Source organism: Limulus polyphemus, unplaced genomic scaffold (assembly GCF_000517525.1).
Source record: "Limulus polyphemus unplaced genomic scaffold, Limulus_polyphemus-2.1.2 Scaffold2891, whole genome shotgun sequence".
In the NCBI taxonomy this organism is placed as follows: Eukaryota; Metazoa; Arthropoda; class Merostomata; order Xiphosura; family Limulidae; genus Limulus; species Limulus polyphemus.
This window is the reverse complement of record NW_013668501.1, coordinates 98398-113150: the sequence shown is the minus strand read 5'-3', so window position 1 is coordinate 113150 and position 14753 is coordinate 98398. Positions and strand designations below refer to the sequence as shown.

The 14753-nt window shown below is 30.9% G+C and overlaps 1 protein-coding gene across 3 annotated transcripts in view; it reads right to left on the bottom strand.

Moving 5' to 3' along the window:
* The window catches only part of LOC106468150 (N-acetylgalactosamine-6-sulfatase-like), a 76347-nt gene that overhangs the window by 34599 nt on the left and 26995 nt on the right, over positions 1–14753 (bottom strand). For all 3 annotated transcript variants that reach the window (XM_013928560.2, XM_022396454.1, XM_022396453.1), the window contains exons 7-10: positions 13475–13602; positions 11690–11826; positions 4436–4539; positions 476–612 (exon numbers count right to left, since the gene is read on the bottom strand). In XM_013928560.2, the coding sequence (XP_013784014.1) occupies positions 476–612; positions 4436–4539; positions 11690–11826; positions 13475–13602 (506 nt within the window). The remainder of the gene's footprint in view (positions 1–475; positions 613–4435; positions 4540–11689; positions 11827–13474; positions 13603–14753) is intronic.

Sequence of the window (14753 nt, the reverse complement as noted above, 5' to 3'; positions counted from 1 at the left end):
GTCAGACATTTGACCATGTAGAAATATTTCTTTGATAACCAATTTTTTTACATGGTTCAATGTATAAGGTTTTATCAAGAAGCAAGTTTGAACATAACATAAAAATATATGCAAGTCAAAAATCTAATCAAGGAACACTTACAGGAGATGATCAATGTTGTTTTTGTGAAATACTAGAAAAAGTATAAACATTCTTTATAAATATATTGTTATTATAATGCAATTAATTTTTAGAAAAAATGTTCATAAAACATTTATTTAGGTTTAATTTTCCAAAGAAAAATTAATCAACATTTAACATCATATGAGGGGCATTCAGCTAGTTATAGAATAATCTTCTACGTGAATAATTACAATAAACACACAACTGTAATGAAAAGAAACTGTGTAATTAAATCTAAACTAAAATCTAAAAGGTACTTTTTACATTAATTAAATATTTTAGTAGTAAAATGAACACTCTTTAAATACTTACCTATCTGTCATTTTTCCATCAATAAACGTTGACTTTAAACTTATGCCATCTATCACCCTATCACTTGGTGGTTCTACTCCAGCTAAATCTAAAGCTGTGCTGAATAAATCCATTACTGTACCTAACTGATGAGAAACCTGGAAGAAAGAAACAGGTGATAAAAAAAGCACAAAATATTGTTGCAGATAACCGGAGGAAACCAGTAAATATAGGTCAACTAGTGGGAAAACTGGAATAAAAGAAAATGCTTTAACTGTTACAATTTTATACAAAACCAGAAATAAATAAATTTAGTTTTAATAGAAAATGAAATGTGACTAAGTTTTTATCTTTAGACAGAAGGTAGACCATGTCATCAAAACATGGGTGGCAAGGTTGTCTCTACAACCTTTTCCCACACAATCTTGTGATATCATTATTCACACACGTTCCGAGGTCACAAGATACTCCTTGCCTATCAGAATCTTCCACGGTCACTTACACAATTGTGAATTATATCATATTCTGGTATGTGACAAACACTGATGTCAATATTTTGAGATAACTAGATATGGGGAAAGAAGAAAGTAACAGTCTCATGTAAGAAAAAGCAAGGACACAGATCATGTTTCATGTCATAATAATGATTGTTCAATTTGCATTAATTTAATGCCAGTCTCATTATTCTATTTAACATCATGACTCAGTTAGTAAGAGATTTAGTATTACTTCATAATTGATATCTTGACAGAATATTGAGTTGTTAAGCAGATCAACCCAATAATTCAAAGGTTAACACAGTTTTATATACCTTATGACATAGCTAGTTTGGGTAGAAATCTATCTGGTTCACAGAAAGGGAAGTGAAGAAGGCGAGTTACAATACCCAATGAATTATTAAGGTTACACAAAATTTATTTAAAAAAAAAAGAAAAAACATCAACAAAGCATGTGAACAAACCAAAACTGGTAATTTGTACAGTTCATGCCATAGCAATCAGACTATCAACAAAATGCAATGTGAAAAGAAAGTGATTACCATTGAAAATGGCCAACACAATAAGACAAGAGCCAAAATGGACAGTAAGAAAGATAATCTAAAGACTAACATGACATCCAATCTAAAACGAGGAAGCAGAGGGCAGTTAACTACAGCAAAAATAAAATTTTCAAGAGAAGTTCAAACAGCCATTGGAACAGGATAAGAATCATGAACAGCAGAAGACTAGCAACCTAACTAGAAGAAAATGGTATATTTATGAAACAGAAGAACAAAATAGAACAGTCAGTAAATAATTTCAGCAGGATCCAGGAAAAAATTTCCCCACTCAAGACCAATAAACTTCAAAGTTGAGAATATAAGAACTGGCCAAAGGAACGCAACTCAAAGAAAGAAAGCCTACTTTTTAAGCACTGGACTGAACAAAAGTCAACAAGGACTCTAGAAATATGGTAGACTGTGAAAACAATGCAATACTTGCACACCTGAAAAAAAAAAACAGAATCCTAAACTGATAGGTGAAGAAGGAAGAGAAAGTCGGTTAACAAGAAATATGAACTAAATCACAACAACAGTTCATTTTTACAGTGCTTCTTAACTTACTGACAGTTTTGAAGTTAATAAGGTGATCCAATGTTCTGTGGAACAGGAAGTTAGTGAAAAAAAGGAACAGAATCCTAAACTGATAGGTGAAGAATGAAGAGAAAGTCGGTTAACAAGAAATATGAACTAAATCACAACAAAAGTTCATTTTTACAGTGCTTCGTAACTTACTGCCAGCTTTGAAGTTAATAAGGTGATCCAATGTTCTGTGGAACAGGAAGTTAGTGTTATACGGGCAGATTCAAACTGTAGCTGTAGCTCTAACAAAATAGAGAAGGTATAGAAAATACGCATACAGGAAGTCTGACTGTACTAATCTTAATTGAGAATAAACAGCTCCAAAGTAAACAGATATGAGGACTAAAGAGGAACAGTGAAGAATGGAGACATGGCATTGCATCAATCATCTGTTGACCTAGACACCCACAGAAAATCTGTATTTGAAGAGATCTTTTCACTAGTCAGATCTACTGAAGGCATACTATTAACAAACACATAACAAGATTCTTAGCTTTGGAAACAGGGCAAATTTATATCCTTATCAGTAGAGCTTAAGCACATAACAAAGTACTCCAAGCCAAAATACAGATGTTGTTGGTTTGCAAACTAACGGATATTTGAGACAAAAAGTTACCACAATAGTCACATACCAAGGTAATGTGAACTTCTACAGACTTTACTACAATTCCAAAGGGTAAATGTCTATGCATATTATGGGATTTCTAGTACCAGCTTCAGGATGTGTGCAGCATAACCCTTGATGTTGTAGAACAGTCTGAAAGGAGGAAACAAGCTCATCTAAATTCTAATATGACATGCAACTACACAATAACATCATGAAGGCAAATTTGTACAATGAGATTATGATCCAATAAGACCTAAGAGAGGAATACTATGATGGTATTCTTCAAAATTATAGAGAAATATACTTTTTACTGAGACTAAGTATGTGGCTCATATACAAGAAAACAAGAATTTTTTTTATATATAGTTGAAGTGCACATAGGATGGTCCAAAAGTGATATGACTCTGATGCATTATATAGGTAATGTGTTTTTATAAAATTAATATAGGAACAGTGATAACAATAATTTTATGATGAAATAAGTTTCTTTGAACTAACTTATTATTTTTCTGCATTTATGTTTGCACTTATGATGTGTTATCCAGAAATAAACTGTTGTTAAGAAACATGTTTCTTTTATATATCCTAGAGACCTTTTGTTGTTGGGCCAGCTTGTACATAAAAATATCCTTTTAGGAAAATTACTTTCAAAACGGAGAGTGGGGAAGAAAATCTAATGAGTAACAAGACAATTCAATTTTATAAAAGGGATGCAGAGGGAAGTTTACTACAGTGAAAAAACATTTTAAGAGAAGTTGGAGCAGCCATCAAATAGCCAAAAAATCTTGAAACAACCTGATTTGAGTTGTAATATGACATGGAATTGAACAACATAATCAAGAAGAGTACAAGGCAAGTTTAAAAGTGTACCTAATTTTAAAGTTTGCATTTTAAGTTTCTATAAGTATTCTAAGATAATTTTTATTGTAACCTTTACACATTATGCTAATAAAATCAGAACTATTCTTAGTTTCATTCATAAAATGTTTAACTCTAAGAACTTCCCAAGAGACAAAAAAAAAAATGCATTTGTACTACACACACAAGTACAATTTCCATAAATAGTCTTCCTTGGGCAGCTGCATATACTTATTCACAAAATTTGTTCCTATGTATTATAGAATCATATAATAACTTTTTATCAAAAGAATTTTATCACTGGAAATATCAAGAGTGGTTATCAGTACACTTATCTTTGTCTTGAAATTTGTTAAAGCTACTACAAAATGGCTTCAGAACTGTAATTACAAATGTGCAAAATGTGTCTGGGGAAAACTCAGAAGTGGAGATACAGAACTTTAGTGATTGTGTGACGTTGGTATACATTCTAATATCTGTGAAAGTTTGCTAATCAAAAGACAGAGGCTACAACAAAATCACACAAGTTTAGCTACAAATTATGTCGTTTAATTCAAGACTGAACTCTACATACCTTAACAGCCTGGCTACAGGATTAGCTAATATATCAAGTGAATCAAAGATTTAATGACAACTGTGTTTGAAGTACATCTGTTCTATTATAGTGTCTATGGGAATGGTTAATGAAGTAAACCTAGGGTTTAATAATCATTTCAAACTAAGCTTCGTTTCCTACTTGGTTTGAAGATATCTACACATGAAGCTAGAAAGTGATTTTAAAATATATTTTTCAACATGGAACAGGAATTTCCCTGATCCAGTATGACTATACCTGAACAAAAGTTTGATCAAACAGTTCCAAGGTTTATTATTCAATGTTAAAGTAGAAACCCACCTGCCCTGGTTTTATTGTGCCTGGCCACCAAGCTATTGCTGGTTCTCTCATCCCACCCTCAAATGTTGTCTCCTTACCACAGAGAAAAGGCCCATTACTTCCTCCTGCAAATAACAGAGAATGTTCTTTAAAAACACTTTGCAAGCTGTTCGTAAAAAACATGTAAATTTTAGTATAGCAATAATGAAATAACAACTGTTTCTCATACTACTGATAAAAACTGTGGGTGTTATATTTTCCTAACAGAACTCTCTTAAATGTATTTTTGAAAAAATATAGTATTTTGAAAGCAGACCATATCAAATTATTATTTAACCTTAAATTAATGACTTAACCAGTCTCAGATAGTGATAAAACTGGGGTATGCAACATTTGGATGTGCTAAAAATATGCTAGAATGATAGCTGTGGATTAGGACTTCCATTCTGTGAAGATAAAATGCTAGTAATATTTTACTTTAACCAATATTTTCTACTTTCTGGCCAAAGGTTGATTACTTTTATCAGTGCTATTTCTTGAAAATACCAGGACTATCAACTTGACATAATAATAAGAATGATAGTTTCATATAACTATGCCTCCTTTGCACTGGACTGAACAAGTCTAAGTCAAAAGAAATGAGAACTAGAGAATAACAATGATGAATAAAAGACTTCAATAAGTATACACCAATTAGCAATCAGAAACAGCAAGTAACATCTTGATATTAACCCTCTTGCTACCAACCTTGTGACCCCAAAATAACCATCAGGGTTTCCATACTACAACTTTTAAAATGGTAGGTGTATCTTCACAAAATTTGGCAAGCTTTCAGTAAACATTACAAATCTTTTTTTTTATACAGAAGATCATTTTTAATTATGCATTTTTACTAAATTTTTTTCTGTGAATATATATAGTCAAAGAGGTGACTGCTACAAGTGTAAAGTGATTTTGTGTTAAGATCAAAAATACTTTACTCCATCTAAAAATTGTCAATTTCATTTGCATAATCTTTAAAACCTATGTAAATATCAAACATTTTTTTAGTTTTTATTTAAACTCTACAGTTTCTGTTATTTTCTCTAATTCTACATGGAATCAGTTGATTTGACCAACCTCGTAACTACCATAAAAATAAATCTAAATTAAACTTTTATTTCTAGAAAGCCTGCAGATTGTAACAGCAAACTACAAACGTGTATACTTAATTTTATTGCCCCTTGAACCATATCTAACTACAAATCCTACAACAGAAGCTCTAAATCACTCAATGAATGCGTAGCTCAAGATGCAATATTGAATGATGTAAAATAGCAAACATACCTCATGAAGAAATATTATTATTATATGTCACTATCTTACCTAATCTCATCTAATAAGTTTCTAATTTTTACATTTTAGTAGCTTTTACAATCATAAATGAAGAATATACATGAAAAACAAGAAATATAATATTTTCCTGTGTTCACTTGTTTTTTTTGCTGTTGGCTGTTGATGAAATTTATACCTATTTTTTAATACTAAAAGTAATAGTACACTAAATAATACACCTATGAAAACAGAACAATAACAAACACAAAGCAAACAATGTCCTATAACTTTCATAATTGATCTGCCTTTTTAAGTATGGCATCAGAGCTTTTGAAAACTTAGCTCCATTTGTCAATCCAAACACCCGAGAGAAACTTTGAAACTGAAGGCAAAATCGACAATACTCTGTCCAGAAATCAATGTAACATAATATGCCATTTGATAGATTAAAACTTTGGCTTTCTGTTGGTTATAAATAATATAGTATGAAAGATCAGAGTAACCTATTGGCAATTTGTGAAAGAGAGGATGTGACAGGTGGGTGAGGTATACAGGTCTGATTTTCTAGTTTATGGCTCAATAAACAAATAAGAATTGAAGGCTATAAACATTATGCTTTGCCTTAGTAGTCTATATTATAATCAGTAACTTACATTAAATTCCATACATCTCAAAGGGGTGGTAACTAAATTAGTGAAGAGGAAAGACCTAGAGAACAAATGTCACAATTCTCATACTAGGGGAGGTTGAGGATGTTTTAAAATGTTTATTTACACAATTAAGAACTTAAAACTTACATAATATTAAAATTTGATTTATTACTAGGTTTGGATACCAAATTTATTTACATATAATTACATTTTTAATGTAACTCTCTGATAGGTCACGACATGTGCACTTTGACCTATCCATAGCAAAACAGTTAGTTCAAGAAAAGCATCAAAGTATGTCATTTAGGCAAGCGTTTATAAATTTTCAACATGTTTGGCTAAGGTTTCTTCTCTCCTCTTTACCTTGTTCAGGAACTTTGCTCTGGATATTTCTTTTTTTGGGGTGTCACTCCAAACTTGTTGGATAAGGTGGCTACAAATGCTTAATAGTTGTTACAGCTCTCAACTGAATAGTTATTTAATATTGTCAAAGCTGGTCCTTTTAAATGAGCAGCAAAATGAATAGCTTGTTGTTCACTATTCCATCTATTCACCTTGAAAACTATTTTGAACTGAAGCTAATTGCTCCTATCCAAGTTTGGTCTCATTTGACAGTTTACGATGATAGTTTGATTTCATGACTTTTTATACAGTTACATTCAAAATTTAATTAAATTACTTTACTATGATTATATAAAAATAAAATTGTCATCAAAACATAGTTAATAAATCAAGGTTAGATATTATATAAGTGTTAAGTTCTTAATTTTATAAGGAAATATATTAAAAAAATCCTCAATCTCCCCTAGTAGGAGAATTGTGACATTTGTTCTCTAGGTCTTCCCTCTTCACTAATTTATTTACCACATTTCTGAGAAGTATGGAATTTAACATAAATTACTCATTATAACCTAGATATTAGTCAGGCAAAGTATAATTTTTTTAGCCGTCAATCTTTTTTTTTATTTTATAAGGCCATATACTAGAAAATCAGACCTACATACCTCACCCACCTGTCCCATTCTCTTTTTCACAAATTGCCAATAGTTCTCCCTGATGTTACAACACTTGTGTAAAGAGTAGTATTATTTTGTTGGAGATAAAGTAGAGCATCAAGTAAACCTCAACTTTTCAGATACCTCAAAAAGCAATATTGGAGATTTATTGGAGTTAATGAAGGAGGTAAAAGAAAATCAAGAAGAAAAAGACAATATTAAAAGATGACCATGAAGAAAAATTAGATAAATGTGACAGGAAATAAATGAAAGACCATGAAGAAAGAGACAGAAAATTAAAAAAAGTGCAAGAAGAAAGGGATAGAAAATTAAAATAAAATAATAGAAAGACTATAACAGAAAGATTGGTGAGGTAGAAAAGAAAATCAATTACAGAATGGTACATTTCGATAAAGAATTGGTAAATGTAAAGATCAAATCAGCAACACCTCTTTCTGCATCTGTCTATGAATTCCAACCTACAACACAATTTAATATGGAATAGGAGAAACTATTTGGACTACACCTTTTATCACTACTGCTGTGCCATCTGTTACTACAGGATCTTCCTGGACTATACCAGCCGTATCAATACTAACTCCAATTCCAGAATTTAGCTGGCCAATTCAACAACATTAACTGATTTAGAGATCAATGGATTTTGATGGAAAGGTATCATGGGAGGCATAGTTCATCTACTAAAGCCATAAGTCTTAACTAATAAATACAATAAAATAAAAAAACTCCAGTGCATTAAACTAAAAATGCCTCATAGAGCAAAAATTCTAAAACTAACTCAGTCACTTATAATTGTAAATATGTACAGGATGGAAGCTAACAATAAGAATAAATAGGTAATCTAAGTCAAAACCAATTCAGAATTACATAAAGCTTATAAGCTGCAAATCTGTTGGGTGAATAGAGAAAACAGAATAAATCTAGACTTCTCCTACACAACCAATAAGCCTTGACATGGTATGGTCAAATTACAAGTATAACTGTGGAACAAGAAGACTAATGCACTAAGCTCTGCTTCACAAAATGCACGGTTCTTGTAAATCCCACTGTAGAGAAATCAAGTGAAGAATGGTTCACCCAAGGATTTGATGAAGTCAAAAGATCAGGCCTCTCACAGGAACATTAGCTAAAATTGAAGAAAAATGGTGAGTCATATAAGTAGGAAGCTAGAAATGGAAAAGATCTGAGCTAGTTAACACAATTTATAGGCAAGATCTGATCCACTGTAGAGACATCTACTCAAATTCAAATTAACATGCACTTGTTATGAAACTGTAAACAATTTACTACTCTGGCAATCAAAAGCAAGGTGTGAATCACTTTTGGAGTCAAGTATATATTTCTCTTACGCAGCCAATGTTACAGGAGATGTGTTTGAAGAAATGCAACACTTAAACCACCAATTAATTTTTTGAAATATTAGAGATGGTATTTGGTAAGTTACCAGAAGACAAACTTATGATCAATTTATGCAAAAGAATTTAAAATAAATTTGAAGCCAAGCCAAACTAGACTAAGAACACTTGAGAAAGTTTAGTGTCTCATTTACTACTAGGTAGACTACCTTAAACCCTATCACCATGGGTATCCTTTACTGCACATGACACAAAGTTTTAGTGTCTTACATTAAAAATTTTATTAAACTATTTTTCATGTTATACCAATTAGTATTGCATAAAATCTTAGATAATAATCCATATTTTAATAGTATACAAGTTTTAAGTTCTTAATTCTATAAAGCAATATTAAAAAAAATCCTGAATTTCCCCTAGTGTGACACATATGACCCATTTTCTCTGGGTATATTCTCTTCTCTATTTTATCCACCACCCCTTCAAAATGTACGAAATTAAGCTTCAATTACTCCCTATAAAATCATCATTGTTCAGACAAACCATAATTTTTTATAAACTTCAATTTTGTTTGGCTACATACAGAGCTATCATATAGAAAATCAGACCCATCCTGCCACACCCACCTGTCACATCTTCTCTTTCAGGATTTGTTAATAGTTCTCTGTTACTTTTAATTATATATTATGTATAGCCAATAGAAAGTCAAATGATGTATTGTGTAATGTGTTCTGAACAGATAAGTGTCAATTTCACTCAGAGTAAAAGCTCCATTCCCATGGGAAAGATAACGACTAGCTAGAATGAATTTGTAACAGCTCTTGTCACATAGTTAGAAAGCTAGAAAAATTTTGAGAGTTAGGGTAAATTGTCTACTTTTTGCATGTTATTAGTCTATGTTCTTTGGTGCATTATTTAATACAATAAAAATTATTTAGTACATTACTACCAATAGTATAAAAAGTAGGGTTACCTTTTATCAACAATCAACAGCAAGAAAAAAAGAAGATTGGGTAAGTACTTTATTTATTGTTTTTCATGTTTATTCTTTATTTATTATTAAAAAAGTAACCAAAATGTAAAAATAGGGATCTTTATAGGTTAGTTAAGATTAAATTAGGTAAACTAAATAACAATAATAATATAATAAAAATGTTTCACGAGGCATGCACATGAGCAGCTTGTGGGTAATGTAACTCAATAGCTGCACATTCCCCGAGTGATTTACAACTTATAATGGCGTGAATAGTATTTAGATATGTTTCAAAGGGCAATGAAATAATTACATTTAATTATAAATAGATGTAAACTGTTATGAGCTTCAAGCTACTTAGAATAAACGAATGTAGTTTTATGTTATAATTTGGAAGTCATTCTGGAAGGAAAAAAAGGGTAATTTAGATTTATTTAGATTTGTTTTTGGTGGTTACGATGTCAGTCAAATTGACTGATCCCGTATAGAGAGAGGGTAGTGAATATAACATATAAAATATAAAGTTTAACTGAAAATAAACATTTGAAATGTATTTAGGAAGTTTTGGGGATTACACAAAGGAAATTTGAGATTTTTGAGATGAAGAAAAGTATTTTTAATTTTAACATGAAAATTACTTTGCACATGGACTATTTAAAACAAATACTCAATATATTCCTGGACAAATCTTTATTTTAGTTTATTAATAATACTTCACACAAAAATATGATTTTTTTTTGTATATGAAAGACATATAATGTTAACTGAAAGAGTGCCAAATTTTGTGAAGATATACACACTATATTAAAAGTTTGAAGTATTAAATCTATAAAAACTTTAAGTGAGCCTGTGTTGAGAGATAATCAGGTATGAAAATATCAGGCAAAAATGTTTTTTCCACCAAATATCACTTTCAAATACTTCAAAGTAATTAGATATGTATACTAGAAAATTGTTACTCATCACCAAAGTTCTAATTTAATAGAGAAATTCATGGGACAGTTAAAAAAATTGGATACCCTTCATGTCATTAAAAGGAGCTTTTCCTTCATCATTATTCGTGGACAAGGGTTAGGAGATGCAAATCAAAAAGTGGTAAAACATTACAGGAAGTTCTTGCTCAAGTTTACAAGAGACATCAACAATTTGTTTAACACCATCAACATAGAAAAAAAACAAAACATAAGCAAGTGTTACATGACCAATTCTATGATGCATACAGAAACTATGTATTCCACAAAGGAAATTCAAAATGAGTCCCTAATTCTTTGAAAGTTATCAAACAGGAAACATTTTACAGTTCTCAGAACAAAATAATGTATACTGTGGTAAAAAAGACCCATCACCCCCAAACTTCAAAGATGATTATTATATTGGAGAACAAAGATCTCAAAATTAAGTGAACTTGAAAAAAGTCTGAATAATAAAGAAAAATAAAGATTCTTGAATAAATAAATCTCATTACACAAAAACTGACAAAGATGCCTATAAGTATCATTAAGATGATAAACCAATAAGGAAATGTATAAGGTCAACAATGTCACAATCAAATGTTTAGTGCTGGAACACATCTTGATATCTAAATTATCCCACAGGCTAAAGATCTGGTATTTTTATGCATATAAGACAAAAATTCCATTCCAAGTTAAAAAAAACTACACATGAAATGAATACTATCATTAAAAAGAGATTTACCTATAATGCAAGCAGTAAGCCTATAACTAATATTATGGACTTTTACCCCAATAAAATTATAAAACATCAAAGTAATCAGGAAAAATTTAACTAAACACTGAGAAATATGTGATTACAAAGCAGCAACTTTCAAAGGAGAAAAATATGTCCAATAGATAAACTGAAACGTTTGCAAAAAGAAAAACTCCAGAACTGAAATGCTGAGACACACCAAAATATGAAATTGCTGGCTCATATTCCGTATCTGGTAGTAAAAGATGCAGTGAACAGTAAATTACCCATTATCTTGCTTACTAAAGCTGCTCCATTATCAGATGTAAAAAAGACAAGTGTATTGTTGGCTACACCTGTAGTCCATAAGGTATCCAGGATGATCCCTACTGAGAAGTCAAGTTCTCTAACTGCATCACCATACCTAAAGTAGCACACACAAAGTATGATGTTTGAAATAATGAATCAAATCATTGAAATGTGCACATCAAATAAAAATTGTGAGAACGGGTTAAATACATGTTGATATTCAAACTCATATCATGATAAATTTATAAATATATTTATCTGATGCTGGCTGTAATGTACAATTAATCAATACAATCTCAAGCTTTATATGTTTATCTGAGAATGACATTTTAAATGGAAAGATAATATGGGGGGGGGGGAAACCCTCTATGCAAACTTATTGGACATAAAGTAACCCAAGATAAAATTTTGCATATAACTACCAGATGCTAAAACACTACATAAACTTACCTCTGATTCAATCATGCATTAAATTATCTATGTAAAATCTTGCATAGAGAATTATATCTAAGATTATATTTAAAATTCCAATCTACAAGATTAAATATAAAGTATAAAACCAACTAATAAGAGGTTAAGTGTATAAAATCAACTAATGTCAGCATGGAGACTTACCTGGATTTAACTGAACATGAAAATTTATGAGGGATCATGTCACTAGGCATGTTAATTTAGCTTTCATATTATTTGGTATGTAAATGTAGCTGATTTCACATTTGTAAATCTTAAACAAGAAAGTTTTTAGCATAGAGATTTGTGCACTATTGTAACAGGCATGTAAATTTGTCTGGCAATACATTTAACAGAGTTGCTTGAGATGAAGCACATAACATTACTGTTACATCTATTACATTAACATACGTGAAATACCATCCTACCCGAGATACACACAACATGTAAAATTTGTAGGCAATCTCAACTAGGCTTAACATGTTAACATTTGTGAAAAAAACAGTTGACACAGACTTAACCAAGTTCACATATCTAAAACAAAATTACATGATATTCTCCAAAACATTCAAACTTTTCAGAGAGGAAAAATTTGCAGGTAAATGTTTATGGAATCATACCCAAAATGAAGATATGACTGGAAATTATAGGATAACTATAAGAAATCAATTTGCAAATCTTTAAGCACACATTGGGATACTTGGGTTAGACCTCCTATGAAAGAAAAAAATCAACACTAAAAATGACTCTAGCCATGTATATGAATGTTGTCAGTAGTGCCATTAGACAGAGCATTGTTGTTACTACTAGTTGCAGTGAAGAATAAAGAAAAGGACCACCTAAGTTTTCCAAGGATTTTAGAAAGGTTAATTAATACTATCACTAGCATGAATTTTTGGTTACCTTAGTGGAACTTAGAGCATTTGCTCGCTAAACCTAACTGTTGGATACTGACAAATGGAGTCAGGTAAGATCAACTAACCCTCACATTTCTGATTTTATAACAGAACCTTGGTTTATGATGATGTGAAAAATTCAAGGAAATAGAAGTTTCACTTATGAAGAAACAACAAAAAAGATTAAAAGATTAACTAGGATTATAAAGTTTGTGCACAAAGTTGTTTATAAACCAGGTTATTAATCATGTTTTCAATAACCCATGTATTTTTCCTGTTACAACATTATAAAACAGTTTTTAATATATCTTCACTTATTTTTACTATTTTTTAAGATTCTCAGGTTTTCCTCCAACTGTTTGTATGTGAATTGAAGTTGCTTTTTTTTTGTTAAAGTAACATAATGAAACAACTTACAATCCTCTTTCACTTTTATCAAGAAAGCTCCTAGAAGCATAAACTGGAGCATGAGTAGCATCTGGAGCCCAGTAAAGAAAGAAAGGCTGTTGCGCTTGAGCTTGTTTCTTAATGAAAGACGTTGCTTCCTGGGTAAGGAGAAACAAAGTCATTTCAAATATCCTTACTTACACACATTGCCAGATGTACATGATGTCTGATAATATACTGTAGTCAGGGTGTTATAATCTCTATTTATAGATGCTATCACAACAACATAATGTCTGACAATATACTGTAGTCAGGGTGTTGTCATCTGTTTATACACACTATCATAACTACATAATTAATGTAACAATACATTACTGCAGAGGTTTCAAAATGTACATACCATTTCAAATGAAGAAATTAAAAAATGTCTTTATCAGAATTCCTATTTATAGTCAGACTGTCATTATATTTATTTGTATATACTATCAGAACTACATAATATATGACAATACATTAAAAATAAATTGATTGTGAAGAAATATTTTAAAAGTCTGAAGTATCAAAATTTAAAGACAATTCTATACGTACCTGGGCACACCCACAGTAGTACTTTAGATTAAATTATTTAACTTTTTGTTCACACTGTATAGCGCTAGCTATAAACATTACCAATGTTTTACTAATACAGCTTTATCATGGCACAATTTTTACACAGTAATGTGCCATTTAGTGATGGAAACATTAATAATGTAATCTCTATTAACTATAATGTCTTTAACAAAACATGAAAAGACTCATGCAACAATATGACACATACTATGTAAAACTTTCAAGTTTTTGAAATGATAATCCTTGTGCTTTTAGTTCATATTTTATTCATAAATGACCTGGAACACACTTTCACAAAGTCTAGTGCACAATAAAGCCACAGAATTTTTCTTCAATTTTTTTGTCTAACAGTAAACCCCCCCAGGGAGCCCCAACAGTCCAGTTTCATTGTATCCTTTACCTATTGTTTTGTTGATTTCAAACATTACATTACAAGCCCTGTTGAAACACCAATAGTAAGCATAGTAGAATTCAAGTTATATCAATACACTTACGAGTTTAAAAATACTTAGATAAAGCTGAAAGCACCAGTATATATTCAAATGACATTACCAGGAGGCTACTTGAGCCTTTACACACCTATAGGTATCCTGATGGAGATCCCAAACACATAATTTATCATTGTCAACCTCCTACACACAGTTCACTAAAGGGCTGATGGAGTTCATATATGATGGAGTTATCTTAGTGTACACCATAC